Source organism: Anomaloglossus baeobatrachus, chromosome 9 (genome assembly GCF_048569485.1).
Source record: "Anomaloglossus baeobatrachus isolate aAnoBae1 chromosome 9, aAnoBae1.hap1, whole genome shotgun sequence".
NCBI lineage: Eukaryota > Metazoa > Chordata > Amphibia > Anura > Aromobatidae > Anomaloglossus > Anomaloglossus baeobatrachus.
The window spans coordinates 223352930-223365578 of NC_134361.1; the positions used below are offsets into that span (position 1 = coordinate 223352930).

The 12649-nt window shown below is 46.6% G+C and overlaps 1 protein-coding gene across 5 annotated transcripts in view; it reads left to right on the forward strand.

The window, feature by feature from the left end:
* EHMT1 (euchromatic histone lysine methyltransferase 1) overlaps positions 1-12649 on the forward strand; it is a 166973-nt gene that overhangs the window by 106576 nt on the left and 47748 nt on the right. For all 5 annotated transcript variants that reach the window (XM_075324626.1, XM_075324625.1, XM_075324627.1 and 2 more), the window contains exons 6-8: positions 902-1096; positions 9735-9815; positions 11536-11659. In XM_075324626.1, coding sequence (XP_075180741.1) covers positions 902-1096; positions 9735-9815; positions 11536-11659 — 400 coding nt within the window. The remainder of the gene's footprint in view (positions 1-901; positions 1097-9734; positions 9816-11535; positions 11660-12649) is intronic.

Consider the following 12649-nt stretch of genomic DNA (forward strand, 5'->3'; position numbering starts at 1 on the left):
ATTATTATTATTATTATTATTATTATTATTATTATTATTATTATTATTATTACCATTATTTTTTTAATCAACATTTTTTAATTATTATTATTATTATTACCATTATTTATTGTTTTAAATAGCATTATTTATTATTATTATTATTATTATTATTAGTATTATTATTACCATTATTAATTATTTTTTAAATAGCATTTATTATTATTATTATTAGTAGTATTATCATTATTACCATTCATTATTTTTTAATTAGCACTATTTATTATTAGTATTATTATTATTACCATTATTAATTATTTTTTAATTAGCATTATTATTTTTATTAGTAGTAGTAGTATTAGTATTTTAGTTTTTGCTCGATTTTATTTTATTAGTATTATTAGTATTATTATTTTAGTTTTTGCTAGATTTTATTTTATTAATAAAATTAATAAAGAAAAAAACTAAAATAATATTTTTTTATTTTATGATTATTCATTGTTCTTATTTTATTGTTATTTTAGTATAATATTTAATTTATTCATTATTTTTTAACCCCTTAAGGATGCAACCATCTTTCGTTTTTGCGTATTCATTTTTTCTTCCCTTTTTGAAGTATTCATAACGTCCTTATTTTTCCATTAACGTCGCCGTACAAGGCGCGTTTTTTTTTTTGTTTTTGTTTTTTTGTGGGACAAGTTGTTGTAGTTTTGAATAACAACGTTCATTACAAGAGAAACTTGCAAAAAAAAAATTCCAATTGTGGTGGAATTGTAACGCAATTGTTTTTGGCGTCTTATTTTTGCGGCGTTATTCTGTAGTAATGACCTGACTGCACAGTTCTTCACTTCGGTGCGATTCCACCGATCCCGCACTTTTTAGTGTTTGTCGCTTTCACAACGTTGTTTGCTTCCCACCGTAGAGTGATAAAGAGTCTGAGGCGCCTCACATGAATGGAGAAAACGTAGACATGGAATCCGAAGAAGAAGAGGAAGAAGAATACTCCGAGGACCCGGAGGAAGACGATTATCACAGCGGAGAACCAAGCGTCTCCGAAAACCAAGAGGAGGACGGGGCTTCCAAAGATCTCACAGCGGAGACCGACGGCCTGAAGAAGGTAATCAGCCGGATCATGGGGGATTCCTCTGATTAGGGAACGCCACGGGGGAGATCTGCACCGCTGTCTCCTCTTCTGACACCGTCCTTTGTTGTGTCGGGAGTGAACACGTGTGTGACCTGAGAGCTGTACACGGTGACACCTGCAGGCCACCGCAGGTACTGCAGGCCATTTATAATTGTACTACTGGAATACACCATAAGTGTAATATATATATATAGTATAATATGTATATATATATATATATATATATGTATGTGTATATATATATATATATATATATATATATATATATAATGTATATATATATATATATATATATTTCTTTGTCGCTCCATTGGGAGACCCAGACAATTGGGTGTATAGGCTATGCCTCCGGAGGCCGCACAAAGTATTACACTAAAAGTGTAAAGCCCCTCCCCTTCTGCCTATACACCCCCCGTGCTCCCACGGGCTCCTCAGTTTTTATGCTTTGTGCGAAGGAGGCAGACATGCACGCACAGCTCCATAGATTGGTCAGCAGCAGCTGCTGACCATGTCGGATGGAAGAAAAGTGGGCCCATGTAGGGCCCCCAGCATGCTCCCTTCTCACTCCACTCTTGTCGGCGGTGTTGTTAAGGTTGAGGTATCCATTGCGGGTACGGAGGCTGGAGCCCACATGCTGTTTTCCTTCCCCATCCCCCTTAGGGCTCTGGGTGAAGTGGGATCCTATCGGTCTCCAGGCACTGAGACCGTGCTTCATCCACAACTCCTGGGAGCCTGCTGGATAGGAGCCGGGTATCGTTCAGGGACATGGCCCTGCTACTTGGAGGTACTCTGTGTCCCCGTGGGGACCGAGCACAGCAACACTCCAGCATTGCTGGGTGTGCTAGTGCACCGGGGACCGCGGCGCTGACCGGGTTAAATGTGCCATTACACACTCAGCGTCGCTGAGTGTGTTTATGTAGGGGGACTACCGCGCTGACCGCCGCCGCCATGTTTAGCACTGAGGCGCGGCTGGGACTTGTAGTGCGCCGGGGACTTCCGCGCGGCCGCGCTTTTACGGCGGCCGCGCTTATTACTCGAGTCCCCGGCTTTTGCGGCCTAGTCTTTTTTCCTCCCACCCCCAGCCCTGACAGGCAGGGGAAGGGCGGGACGCTGTACAGACAAGCAGCAATGAGGGCTGGAGAATGCTTTGCATACTCCACCCACCTCACTGTGCACTGTGGGGCACCAGTTCCCGCACTTTCTGGGTCACGCCCACGGCTCCCTCCTCTCCTCAGGACGCCGGCAGCCATTCCTGTCAGCTCCTCGGACGCTGCAGAGGGGGACAAATTCTGGGAGACCCAGGTAGGGATTCTAGTGGCCTCACAACCGCTTTAAGCGGGTGGTAAGCAGCACCTGTGGTGCTAGCCCCATTGTGCAGAAGTGTAATTATATGTTTATGGTATATACTTTACACTGTATAGTGTACAGTTGTTTTCTGGCTATATACCCTATTGTGTTGCTCAGGGAAGACAATAGCATGGCGCCCACAAAAGGCAGGGGTGCCAAAACACAGGCTTACTATGCTGCCTGCGCCGCATGTACGACGCCGCTACCGGCAGGTTCCACTGACCCTCATTGTGTGCGCTGCTCGGCCCCTACTGCACTTGCTCAGCCAGAGCCTCTGCTAAGACGGGCCCAGGGGGAGCCATCTGCGGACACTCTCCAGGTGACAGGGACGGAGTTTGCAGTCTTTACGGATAAACTCTCTGAAACTATGGCTAAAATACTAGAAGCCTTGCAGTCCAGACCGGTATCTCAGCACAGGGACTCTGTTGAATCATTGTTCCCTGGCCCCCCTCAGTTGGACCAACAATGTCCCCCCGGGGTATCTCATAGATCCCAGGCTGGGGGCTCTGACACGGACCCCAGCCCCAGACCGATTAAGCGAGCTCGCTTGGAAATTCCCTCGACATCATCATATTGTTCAGGGTCTCAGCGGGGGGAATCTCTGGTTGATGACGCGGAGATAGTTGATCAGGATTCTGATCCTGAGGCCGCTCTCAATCTTGATACTCCAGACGGGGACGCCATAGTGAACGATCTTATTGCGTCCATCAATCGAATGTTGGATATTTCTCCCTCAGCTCCTCCGGTGGAGGAGTCAGCTTCTCAGCAGGAGAAATTCTGTTTCAGGTTTCCCAAGCGTACACCGAGTATGTTTCTGGACCACTCTGATTTCAGAGAGGCAGTCCAGAATCACCATGATTGTCCAGATAAGCGTTTTTCTAAGCGCCTTAAGGATACACGTTATCCCTTTCCCCCTGACGTGGTCAAAGGTTGGACTCAGTGTCCCAAGGTGGATCCTCCAATCTCCAGACTGGCGGCTAGATCCATACTTGCAGTGGAAGATGGGGCTTCACTCAAAGATGCCACTGACAGGCAGATGGAGCTCTGGTTGAAATCCATCTATGAAGCTATCGGCGCTTCTTTTGCCCCAGCATTCGCAGCCGTATGGGCGCTACAAGCTATATCAGCAGGTCAAGCGCAAATCGACGCAGCCACACGCACTTCCGCACCGCAGGTGGCGTCCATAACCGCTCAGGCGTCGGCAATGGCGTCTTACGCTATTAATGCTGTCCTGGACTCTGCGAGCCGTACGGCGGTTGCATCCGCCAATTCGGTGGTACTCCGCAGGGCCTTGTGGCTACGGGAATGGAAGGCAGATTCTGCTTCCAAAAAGCGCTTAACTAGTTTGCCAATTTCTGGCGACCGATTGTTTGGCGAGCGTTTGGATGAAATCATCAAACAATCCAAGGGAAAGGATACATCCTTACCCCAGCCCAAACCGAACATACCCCAACAGAGGAGGGGGCAGTCGAGGTTTCGGTCCTTTCGGGGCGCGGGCAGGTCCCAATTCCCCTCGTCCAAAAGGCCTCAGAAAGATCAAAGGAACTCTGATTCATGGCGGTCTAAGTCACGCCCTAAAAAGACCACCGGAGGTGCCGCTACCAAAGCGGCTTCCTCATGACTTTCGGCCTCCGCAATCTGCATCCTCGGTCGGTGGCAGGCTCTCCCGCCTTTGCGACACCTGGCTGCCACGGGTAAAAGACCGTTGGGTAAGAGACATTCTGTCTCACGGTTACAAGATAGAGTTCACCTCTCGTCCCCCGACTCTATTCTTCAGGTCATCCCCGCCTCCCGAGCGAGCCGAGGCTCTTCTTCAGGCGCTTGGCACTCTGAAGGCAGAAGGAGTGGTGGTCCCTGTTCCTCTTCAGCAATAGGGTCACGGTTTTTACTCCAACCTGTTTGTGGTCCCAAAGAAGGACGGGTCTTTCCGTCCTGTCCTGGACCTGAAACTGCTCAACAAACACGTAAAGACCAGGCGGTTCCGGATGGAATCCCTCCGCTCCGTCATCGCCTCAATGTCCCAAGGAGATTTCCTTGCATCGATTGATATCAAAGATGCTTATCTCCACGTACCGATTGCTCCAGAGCACCAGCGCTTCTTGCGCTTCGCCATAGGAGACGAACACCTGCAGTTCGTGGCACTGCCGTTCGGCCTGGCAACAGCCCCACGGGTTTTCACCAAGGTTATGGCTACTGTAGTAGCGGTCCTCCACTCTCAGGGTCACTCGGTGATCCCTTACTTGGACGATCTCCTGATCAAGGCACCCTCTCTAGAGGCATGCCAACACAGCCTCGACGCTACTCTGGAGACTCTCCAGAGTTTCGGGTGGATCATCAATTTTCCAAAGTCAAATCTGACACCGGCCCAATCGCTGACATATCTTGGCATGGAGTTTCATACCCTCTCAGCGATAGTGAAGCTTCCGCTGATCAAGCAGCGGTCACTACAGAAGGGGGTACAATCTCTCCTTCAAGGTCAGGCACACCCCTTGAGGCGCCTCATGCACTTCCTGGGGAAGATGGTGGCAGCAATGGAGGCAGTCCCTTTCGCGCAGTTTCACCTGCGTCCTCTTCAATGGGACATCCTACGCAAATGGGACAGGAAGCCGACGTCCCTCGACAGGAACGTCTCCCTCTCTCAGGCGACCAAAGCTTCCCTTCGGTGGTGGCTTCTTCCCACTTCATTATCGAAGGGGAAATCCTTCCTACCCCCATCCTGGGAGGTGGTCACGACGGACGCGAGTCTGTCAGGGTGGGGAGCGTTTTTTCTCCACCACAGGGCTCAGGGTACGTGGACCCGGCAAGAGTCCTCCCTTCAGATCAATGTTCTGGAAATACGGGCAGTGTACCTTGCCCTGAAAGCGTTCCAGCAGTGACTGGAAGGCAAGCAGATCCGAATTCAGTCGGACAATTCCACAGCGGTGGCATACATCAACCACCAAGGCGGGACACGCAGTCGGCAAGCCTTCCAGGAGGTCCGGCGGATTCTGCTATGGGTGGAAGCCACGGCCTCCACCATCTCTGCAGTTCACATCCCGGGCGTGGAAAACTGGGAAGCAGACTTTCTCAGTCGCCAGGGCATGGACGCAGGGGAATGGTCCCTTCACCCGGACGTGTTTCAGGAGATCTGTTGCCGCTGGGGGGTGCCGGACGTCGACCTCATGGCGTCCCGGCACAACAACAAGGTACCGACGTTCATGGCACGGTCTCACGATCCCAGAGCTATGGCGGCAGACGCCTTAGTTCAGGATTGGTCGCAGTTTCAGCTCCCTTATGTGTTTCCTCCGCTGGCACTGTTGCCCAGAGTGTTACGCAAGATCAGGGCCGACTGCCGCCGCGTCATCCTCGTCGCTCCAGACTGGCTGAGGAGGTCGTGGTACCCGAATCTGTGGCATCTCACGGTCGGCCAACCGTGGGCACTACCAGACCGACCAGACTTGCTGTCTCAAGGGCCGTTTTTCCATCTGAATTCTGCGGCCCTCAACCTGACTGCGTGGCCATTGAGTCCTGGATCCTAGCGTCTTCAGGGTTATCTCAAGAGGTCATTGCCACTATGAGACAGGCTAGGAAACCAACGTCCGCCAAGATCTACCACAGGACGTGGAAAATTTTCCTGTCATGGTGCTCGGCTCAGGGTTTTTCTCCCTGGCCTTTTGCCTTGCCCACTTTTCTGTCCTTCCTTCAATCTGGACTGGAAAAGGGTTTGTCGCTCGGCTCCCTTAAGGGACAAGTCTCAGCGCTCTCTGTGTTTTTCCAGAAGCGCCTAGCCAGACTTCCACAGGTACGCACGTTCCTGCAGGGGGTTTGTCACATCGTTCCTCCTTACAAGCGGCCGTTAGAACCCTGGGATCTGAACTGGGTGCTGATGGTTCTTCAGAAACCACCATTCGAGCCAATGAGAGATATTTCTCTCTCACGCCTTTCGCAGAAAGTGGTCTTCCTAGTAGCAGTCACCTCTCTTCGGAGAGTGTCTGAGCTAGCAGCGTTGTCGTGCAAAGCCCCTTTCCTGGTGTTTCACCAGGACAAGGTGGTTTTGCGTCCGGTTCCGGAATTTCTCCCCAAGGTGGTATCCCCCTTTCATCTCAATCAGGATATCTCCTTACCTTCTTTTTGTCCTCATCCAGTTCACCAATGTGAAAAGGATTTGCACTTGTTAGATCTGGTGAGAGCACTCAGACTCTACATTTCTCGTACGGCGCCCCTGCGCCGCTCGGATGCACTCTTTGTCCTTGTCGCTGGCCAGCGTAAAGGGTCACAGGCTTCCAAATCAACCCTGGCTCGGTGGATCAAGGAGCCAATTATCGAAGCTTACTGTTCTGCTGGGCTTCCGGTTCCCTCAGGGCTGAAGGCCCATTCTACCAGAGCCGTGGGCGCGTCCTGGGCTTTGAGGCACCAGGCTACGGCTCAGCAGGTGTGTCAGGCGGCTACCTGGTCGAGCCTGCACACTTTCACGAAACACTATCAGGTGCATACCTATGCTTCGGCGGATGCCAGCCTAGGTAGACGAGTCCTTCAGGCGGCGGTTGCCCACCTGTAGGAAGGGGCCGTTTTACGGCTCTATTACGAGGTATTCATTTACCCACCCAGGGACTGCTTTTGGACGTCCCAATTGTCTGGGTCTCCCAATGGAGCGACAAAGAAGAAGGGAATTTTGTTTACTTATCGTAAATTCCTTTTCTTCTAGCTCTAATTGGGAGACCCAGCACCCGCCCCTGTTTTTTTGTGTACACATGTTGTTCATGTTGAATGGTTTCAGTTCTCCGATATTCCTTCGGATTGAAGTTACTTTAAACCAGTTTATAATTTTTTCCTCCTTCTTGCTTTTGCACCAAAACTGAGGAGCCCGTGGGAGCACGGGGGGTGTATAGGCAGAAGGGGAGGGGCTTTACACTTTTAGTGTAATACTTTGTGCGGCCTCCGGAGGCATAGCCTATACACCCAATTGTCTGGGTCTCCCAATTGGAGCTAGAAGAAAAGGAATTTACGGTAAGTAAACAAAATTCCCTTCATGTGTGTATGTGTGTGTGTTGTGAATCCTACACTAAAATTCTCTCATATACAAGTGCATCTCAATAAATTAGAATATCATCAAAAAGTTATTTATTTCAGTAATTCAATACAAAAAGGAAAATTCATATATTATATAGAGTCATTACACACAGAAGGATCTATTCCTATATATTATATAGAGTCATTACACACCGAGGAATCTATTCAAATATTATATAGAGTCATTACACACAGAGGGATCTATTCCTATATATTATATAGTCATTACACACAGAGGGCTCTATTCCTATATATTATATAGTCATTACACACAGGGATCTATTCCTATATATTATATAGAGTCATTACACACAGAGGAATCTATTCCTATATATTATATAGAGTCAATACACACAGAGGGATCTATTCCTATATATTATATAGAGTCATTACACACAGAGGGATCTATTTTTATATATTATATAGAGGCATTACACACAGAGGGCTCTATTCCTATATATTATATAGAGTCATTACACACAGAGGGATCTATTCCTATATATTATATAGTCATTACACACAGAGGGATCTATTCCTATATATTATATAGAGTCATTACACACAGAGGGATCTATTCCTATATATTATATAGAGTCATTACACACAGAGGGATCTATTCCTATATATTATATAGAGTCATTACACACAGAGGGATCTATTCCTATATATTATATAGAGTCATTACACACAGAGGGATCTATTCCTATATATTATATAGTCATTACACACAGAGGGATCTATTCCTATATATTATATAGTCATTACACACAGAGGGATCTATTCCTATATATTATATAGAGTCATTACACACAGAGGGATCTATTCCTATATATTATATAGAGTCATTACACAGAGAGGGATCTATTCCTATATATTATATAGAGTCATTACACACAGAGGGATCTATTCCTATATATTATATAGAATCATTACACACAGAGGGCTCTATTCCTATATATTATATAGTCATTACACACAGAGGGATCTATTCCTATATATTATATAGAATCATTACACACAGAGGAATCCATTCCTATATATTATATAGAGTCAATACACACAGAGGGATCTATTCCTATATATTATATAGAGTCATTACACACAGAGGGATCTATTTCTATATATTATATAGAGGCATTACACACAGAGGGCTCTATTCCTATATATTATATAGAGTCATTACACACAGAGGGATCTATTCCTATATATTATATAGAGTCATTACACACCGAGGGATCTATTCCTATATATTATATAGTCATTACACACAGAGGGATCTATTCCTATATATTATATAGTCATTACACACAGAGGAATCTATTCCTATATATTATATAGAGTCAATACACACAGAGGGATCTATTCCTATATATTATATAGAGTCATTACACACAGAGGGATCTATTCCTATATATTATATAGTCATTACACACAGAGGGATCTATTCCTATATATTATATAGTCATTACACACAGAGGGATCTATTCCTATATATTATATAGAGTCATTACACACAGAGGGATCTATTCCTATATATTATATAGAGTCATTACACACAGAGGGATCTATTCCTATATATTATATAGTCATTACACACAGAGGGATCTATTCCTATATATTATATAGAGTCATTACACACAGAGGGATCTATTCCTATATATTATATAGAGTCATTACACACAGAGGGATCTATTCCTATATATTATATAGAGTCATTACACACAGAGGGATCTATTCCTATATATTATATAGAGTCATTACACACAGAGGGATCTATTCCTATATATTATATAGTCATTACACACAGAGGGATCTATTCCTATATATTATGTAGAGTCATTACACACAGAGGGATCTATTCCTATATATTATATAGTCATTACACACAGAGGGATTTATTCCTATATATTACATAGAGTCATTACACACAGAGGGATCTATTCCTATATATTATATAGAGTCATTACACACAGAGGGATCTATTCCTATATATTATATAGAGTCATTATACACAGAAGGATCTATTCCTATATATTATATAGAGTCATTACACACAGAGGGATCTATTCCTATATATTATATAGAGTCATTACACACAGAGGGATCTATATAATATGAGTTTCCACCTTGAAAACGTGGCCATTTCTTGTGGAATAACCCCTGTGAGAACACACTCTTTACCGTTGCCGTTTCTTGCCTTCTGTATAATGATCAGGTGGATGAGGGGGAATCTGAAGCTGACGAAGCCGAGTCTATGGAGTCTCAGGAGGAGGAAGAGGAGGATGAGTCGGATTTAGTGAGTAATAGGGAAAGAATGAATATATTTATGTTGATGCATCGTGTGTGTGTATATATATATATATATATATATATATATATATATATATATATATATATATATATATATATATGTGTATATATAAAATCTTTTTTTTGTATGCAAAATGTTAAGAGGAGCGATGAGATGTGGTTTCCCCGGGTATGGGGATTCCCTGCCGCCCGTGTGGTGCATTATATGGACATTAATAAGCTGACTCGCTGGTGAAGGAGAAGTAATGAACGCAGCGAGGATGTGGCCGGAAATAATTTTATTATCTGCCCCGTGTATGTAATGGAGAGACTTCATTAGGAAGAAAAAGCCCCTTGTAGATCTGAATGTTTTCTTGTGTCTCATGCAACAAGAATAGGGATCGAACGGAAGGAAGCATTAATGGGGGGCACTAATATCCACACGTATGGTGGAGAATTGTCTGGGGGGGGGTCAGTGCGATCCCAGGAGAGACACGTATGGTGCGGAATTGTCCCCGGGGGGTCAGTGAGATCCCAGGAGAGACACGTATGGTGCGGAATTGTCCCCGGGGGGTCAGTGAGATCCCAGGAGAGACACGTATGGTGCGGAATTGTCCCCGGGGGGTCAGTGCGATCTCAGGAGAGACACGTATGGTGCAGAATTGTCCCCGGGGGGTCAGTGCGATCCCAGGAGAGACACGTATGGTGCAGAATTGTCCCCGGGGGGTCAGTGAGATCCCAGGAGAGACATGTATGGTGCAGAATTGTCCCCGGGGGCTCAGTGAGATTCCAGGAGAGACGCGTATGGTGCAGAATTGTTCCCGGGGGGGTCAGTGCGATTCCAGGAGAGACACGTATGGTGCGGAATTGTCCCCGGGGGGTCAGTGCGATCCCAGGAGAGACGCGTATGGTGCAGAATTGTTCCCGGGGGGGTCAGTGCGATTCCAGGAGAGACACGTATGGTGCGGAATTGTCCCCGGGGGGTCAGTGCGATCCCAGGAGAGACGCGTATGGTGCAGAATTGTTCCCGGGGGGGTCAGTGCGATTCCAGGAGAGACACGTATGGTGCAGAATTGTCCCCGGGGGGTCAGTGAGATCCCAGGAGAGACATGTATGGTGCAGAATTGTCCCCGGGGGCTCAGTGAGATTCCAGGAGAGACGCGTATGGTGCAGAATTGTTCCCGGGGGGGTCAGTGCGATTCCAGGAGAGACACGTATGGTGCAGAATTGTCCCCGGGGGGTCAGTGAGATTCCAGGAGAGACATGTATGGTGCAGAATTGTTCCCGGGGGGGTCAGTGCGATTCCAGGAGAGACACGTATGGTGCGGAATTGTCCCCGGGGGGTCAGTGCGATCCCAGGAGAGACACATATGGTGCAGAATTGTTCCCGGGGGGTCAGTGCGATCCCAGGAGAGACACGTATGGTGCAGAATTGTCCCCGGGGGGGTCGGTGCGATCCCAGGAGAGACACGTATGGTGCAGAATTGTCCCCGGGGGGGTCGGTGCGATCCCAGGAGAGACACGTATGGTGCAGAATAGTCCCCGGGGGGTCAGTGTGATCCCAGGAGAGACACGTATGGTGCAGAATTGTCCCCGGGGGGGTCGGTGCGATCCCAGGAGAGGGTGGTCTGTGCCACAGAAAGCGACGTCTCGGACGGGAGCGGCGAATGCTGAGAATACAATGATGATGAATGTTTCTGGCGCTGATACTGACCCATCTCTCCTAGAGCTCGGAGTCCAGTTTACAGAGGAAGAATCAGAAAAAGGAGAAGGGCCACGGAGACAGTCTGTGGATGAGAAAAAACAAGAGGAGGAAAGACCAGAGCGAAGCAAAACCAAACCCGCTTCTCGGTAATCATCATTGCACCCATACGACCGGCGTAGAGTAATCCACTCATCACTATGGATGTGGCTTCTGACAACCCCATCAAAAAGATTGTGGTTGTCAGGAAGGGAATCCTTAGTAACGGTCTTGTCGTTGTGCTGATGGCAGCGGAGGCAGAGCGTTCCCATCGTGGCAGGAAGGCGCTGCTGGATCTTCAGCCTTCATGTTGGGAGTCTTTTGCAGTCGTGTATTTGCATTGATTGCACTCCCTGAGCACACACTTTATTGCTCAAGTTATAGGGGTGCACAAGCACTAAACAAGTCACTAATGTCTCTGTATCCCCCTCTGACTCTCAGGTCTGCACAGGCAGCGAGTGCAAGTCCGGCCGCCGAGTGCGAGAGTCTCCGGTCCTCTGCCGTCCAGTGTTATCTAATCATAGGAAGTAAACTGAAAGCGCGTGCTCTGCCGTATTGTACCAGAATACGGGATATGCCAGTGCCAGGCAATATTCTAGAAGGGCAACAACTTTATCACCACGTAACTAGTGCACTGAATATATATAGCTAGCAGAATCTGGCCTCCATTGTTTGCAGCTCGGCGGCCGGACTTGCACTCGCAGTTAATATTAGTAACTGGTAAATGTGATCATTACATTGTGGAAAAGATCCTACAGGGATCAGCATAAATACAATCCAAACAGCAACTAATCAATTAAAGGAAAGTGCATAATTCAATATAATGGACACTGAATGTGCAGAAAGAGGACAAAACCCCTGCAGAATAGCAAATACAATAACATCGGTGCATGAAAGAAAAAAAATATATATGTGTTTCGCCTATGGCTTCCTCTGAGGGGTGAAGAAGCCGTACCCAAAGAAGAGGCCATAGGCGAAACGTATATATTTATGTAGACATCTGGGCCTTTTACACCTGATTATTTTTGTAGGATTTTGAATATCTATATATATAATTGCCTTATTCTGTCTGTCTTGCTCCAAAATTGTGTCGTTACAGT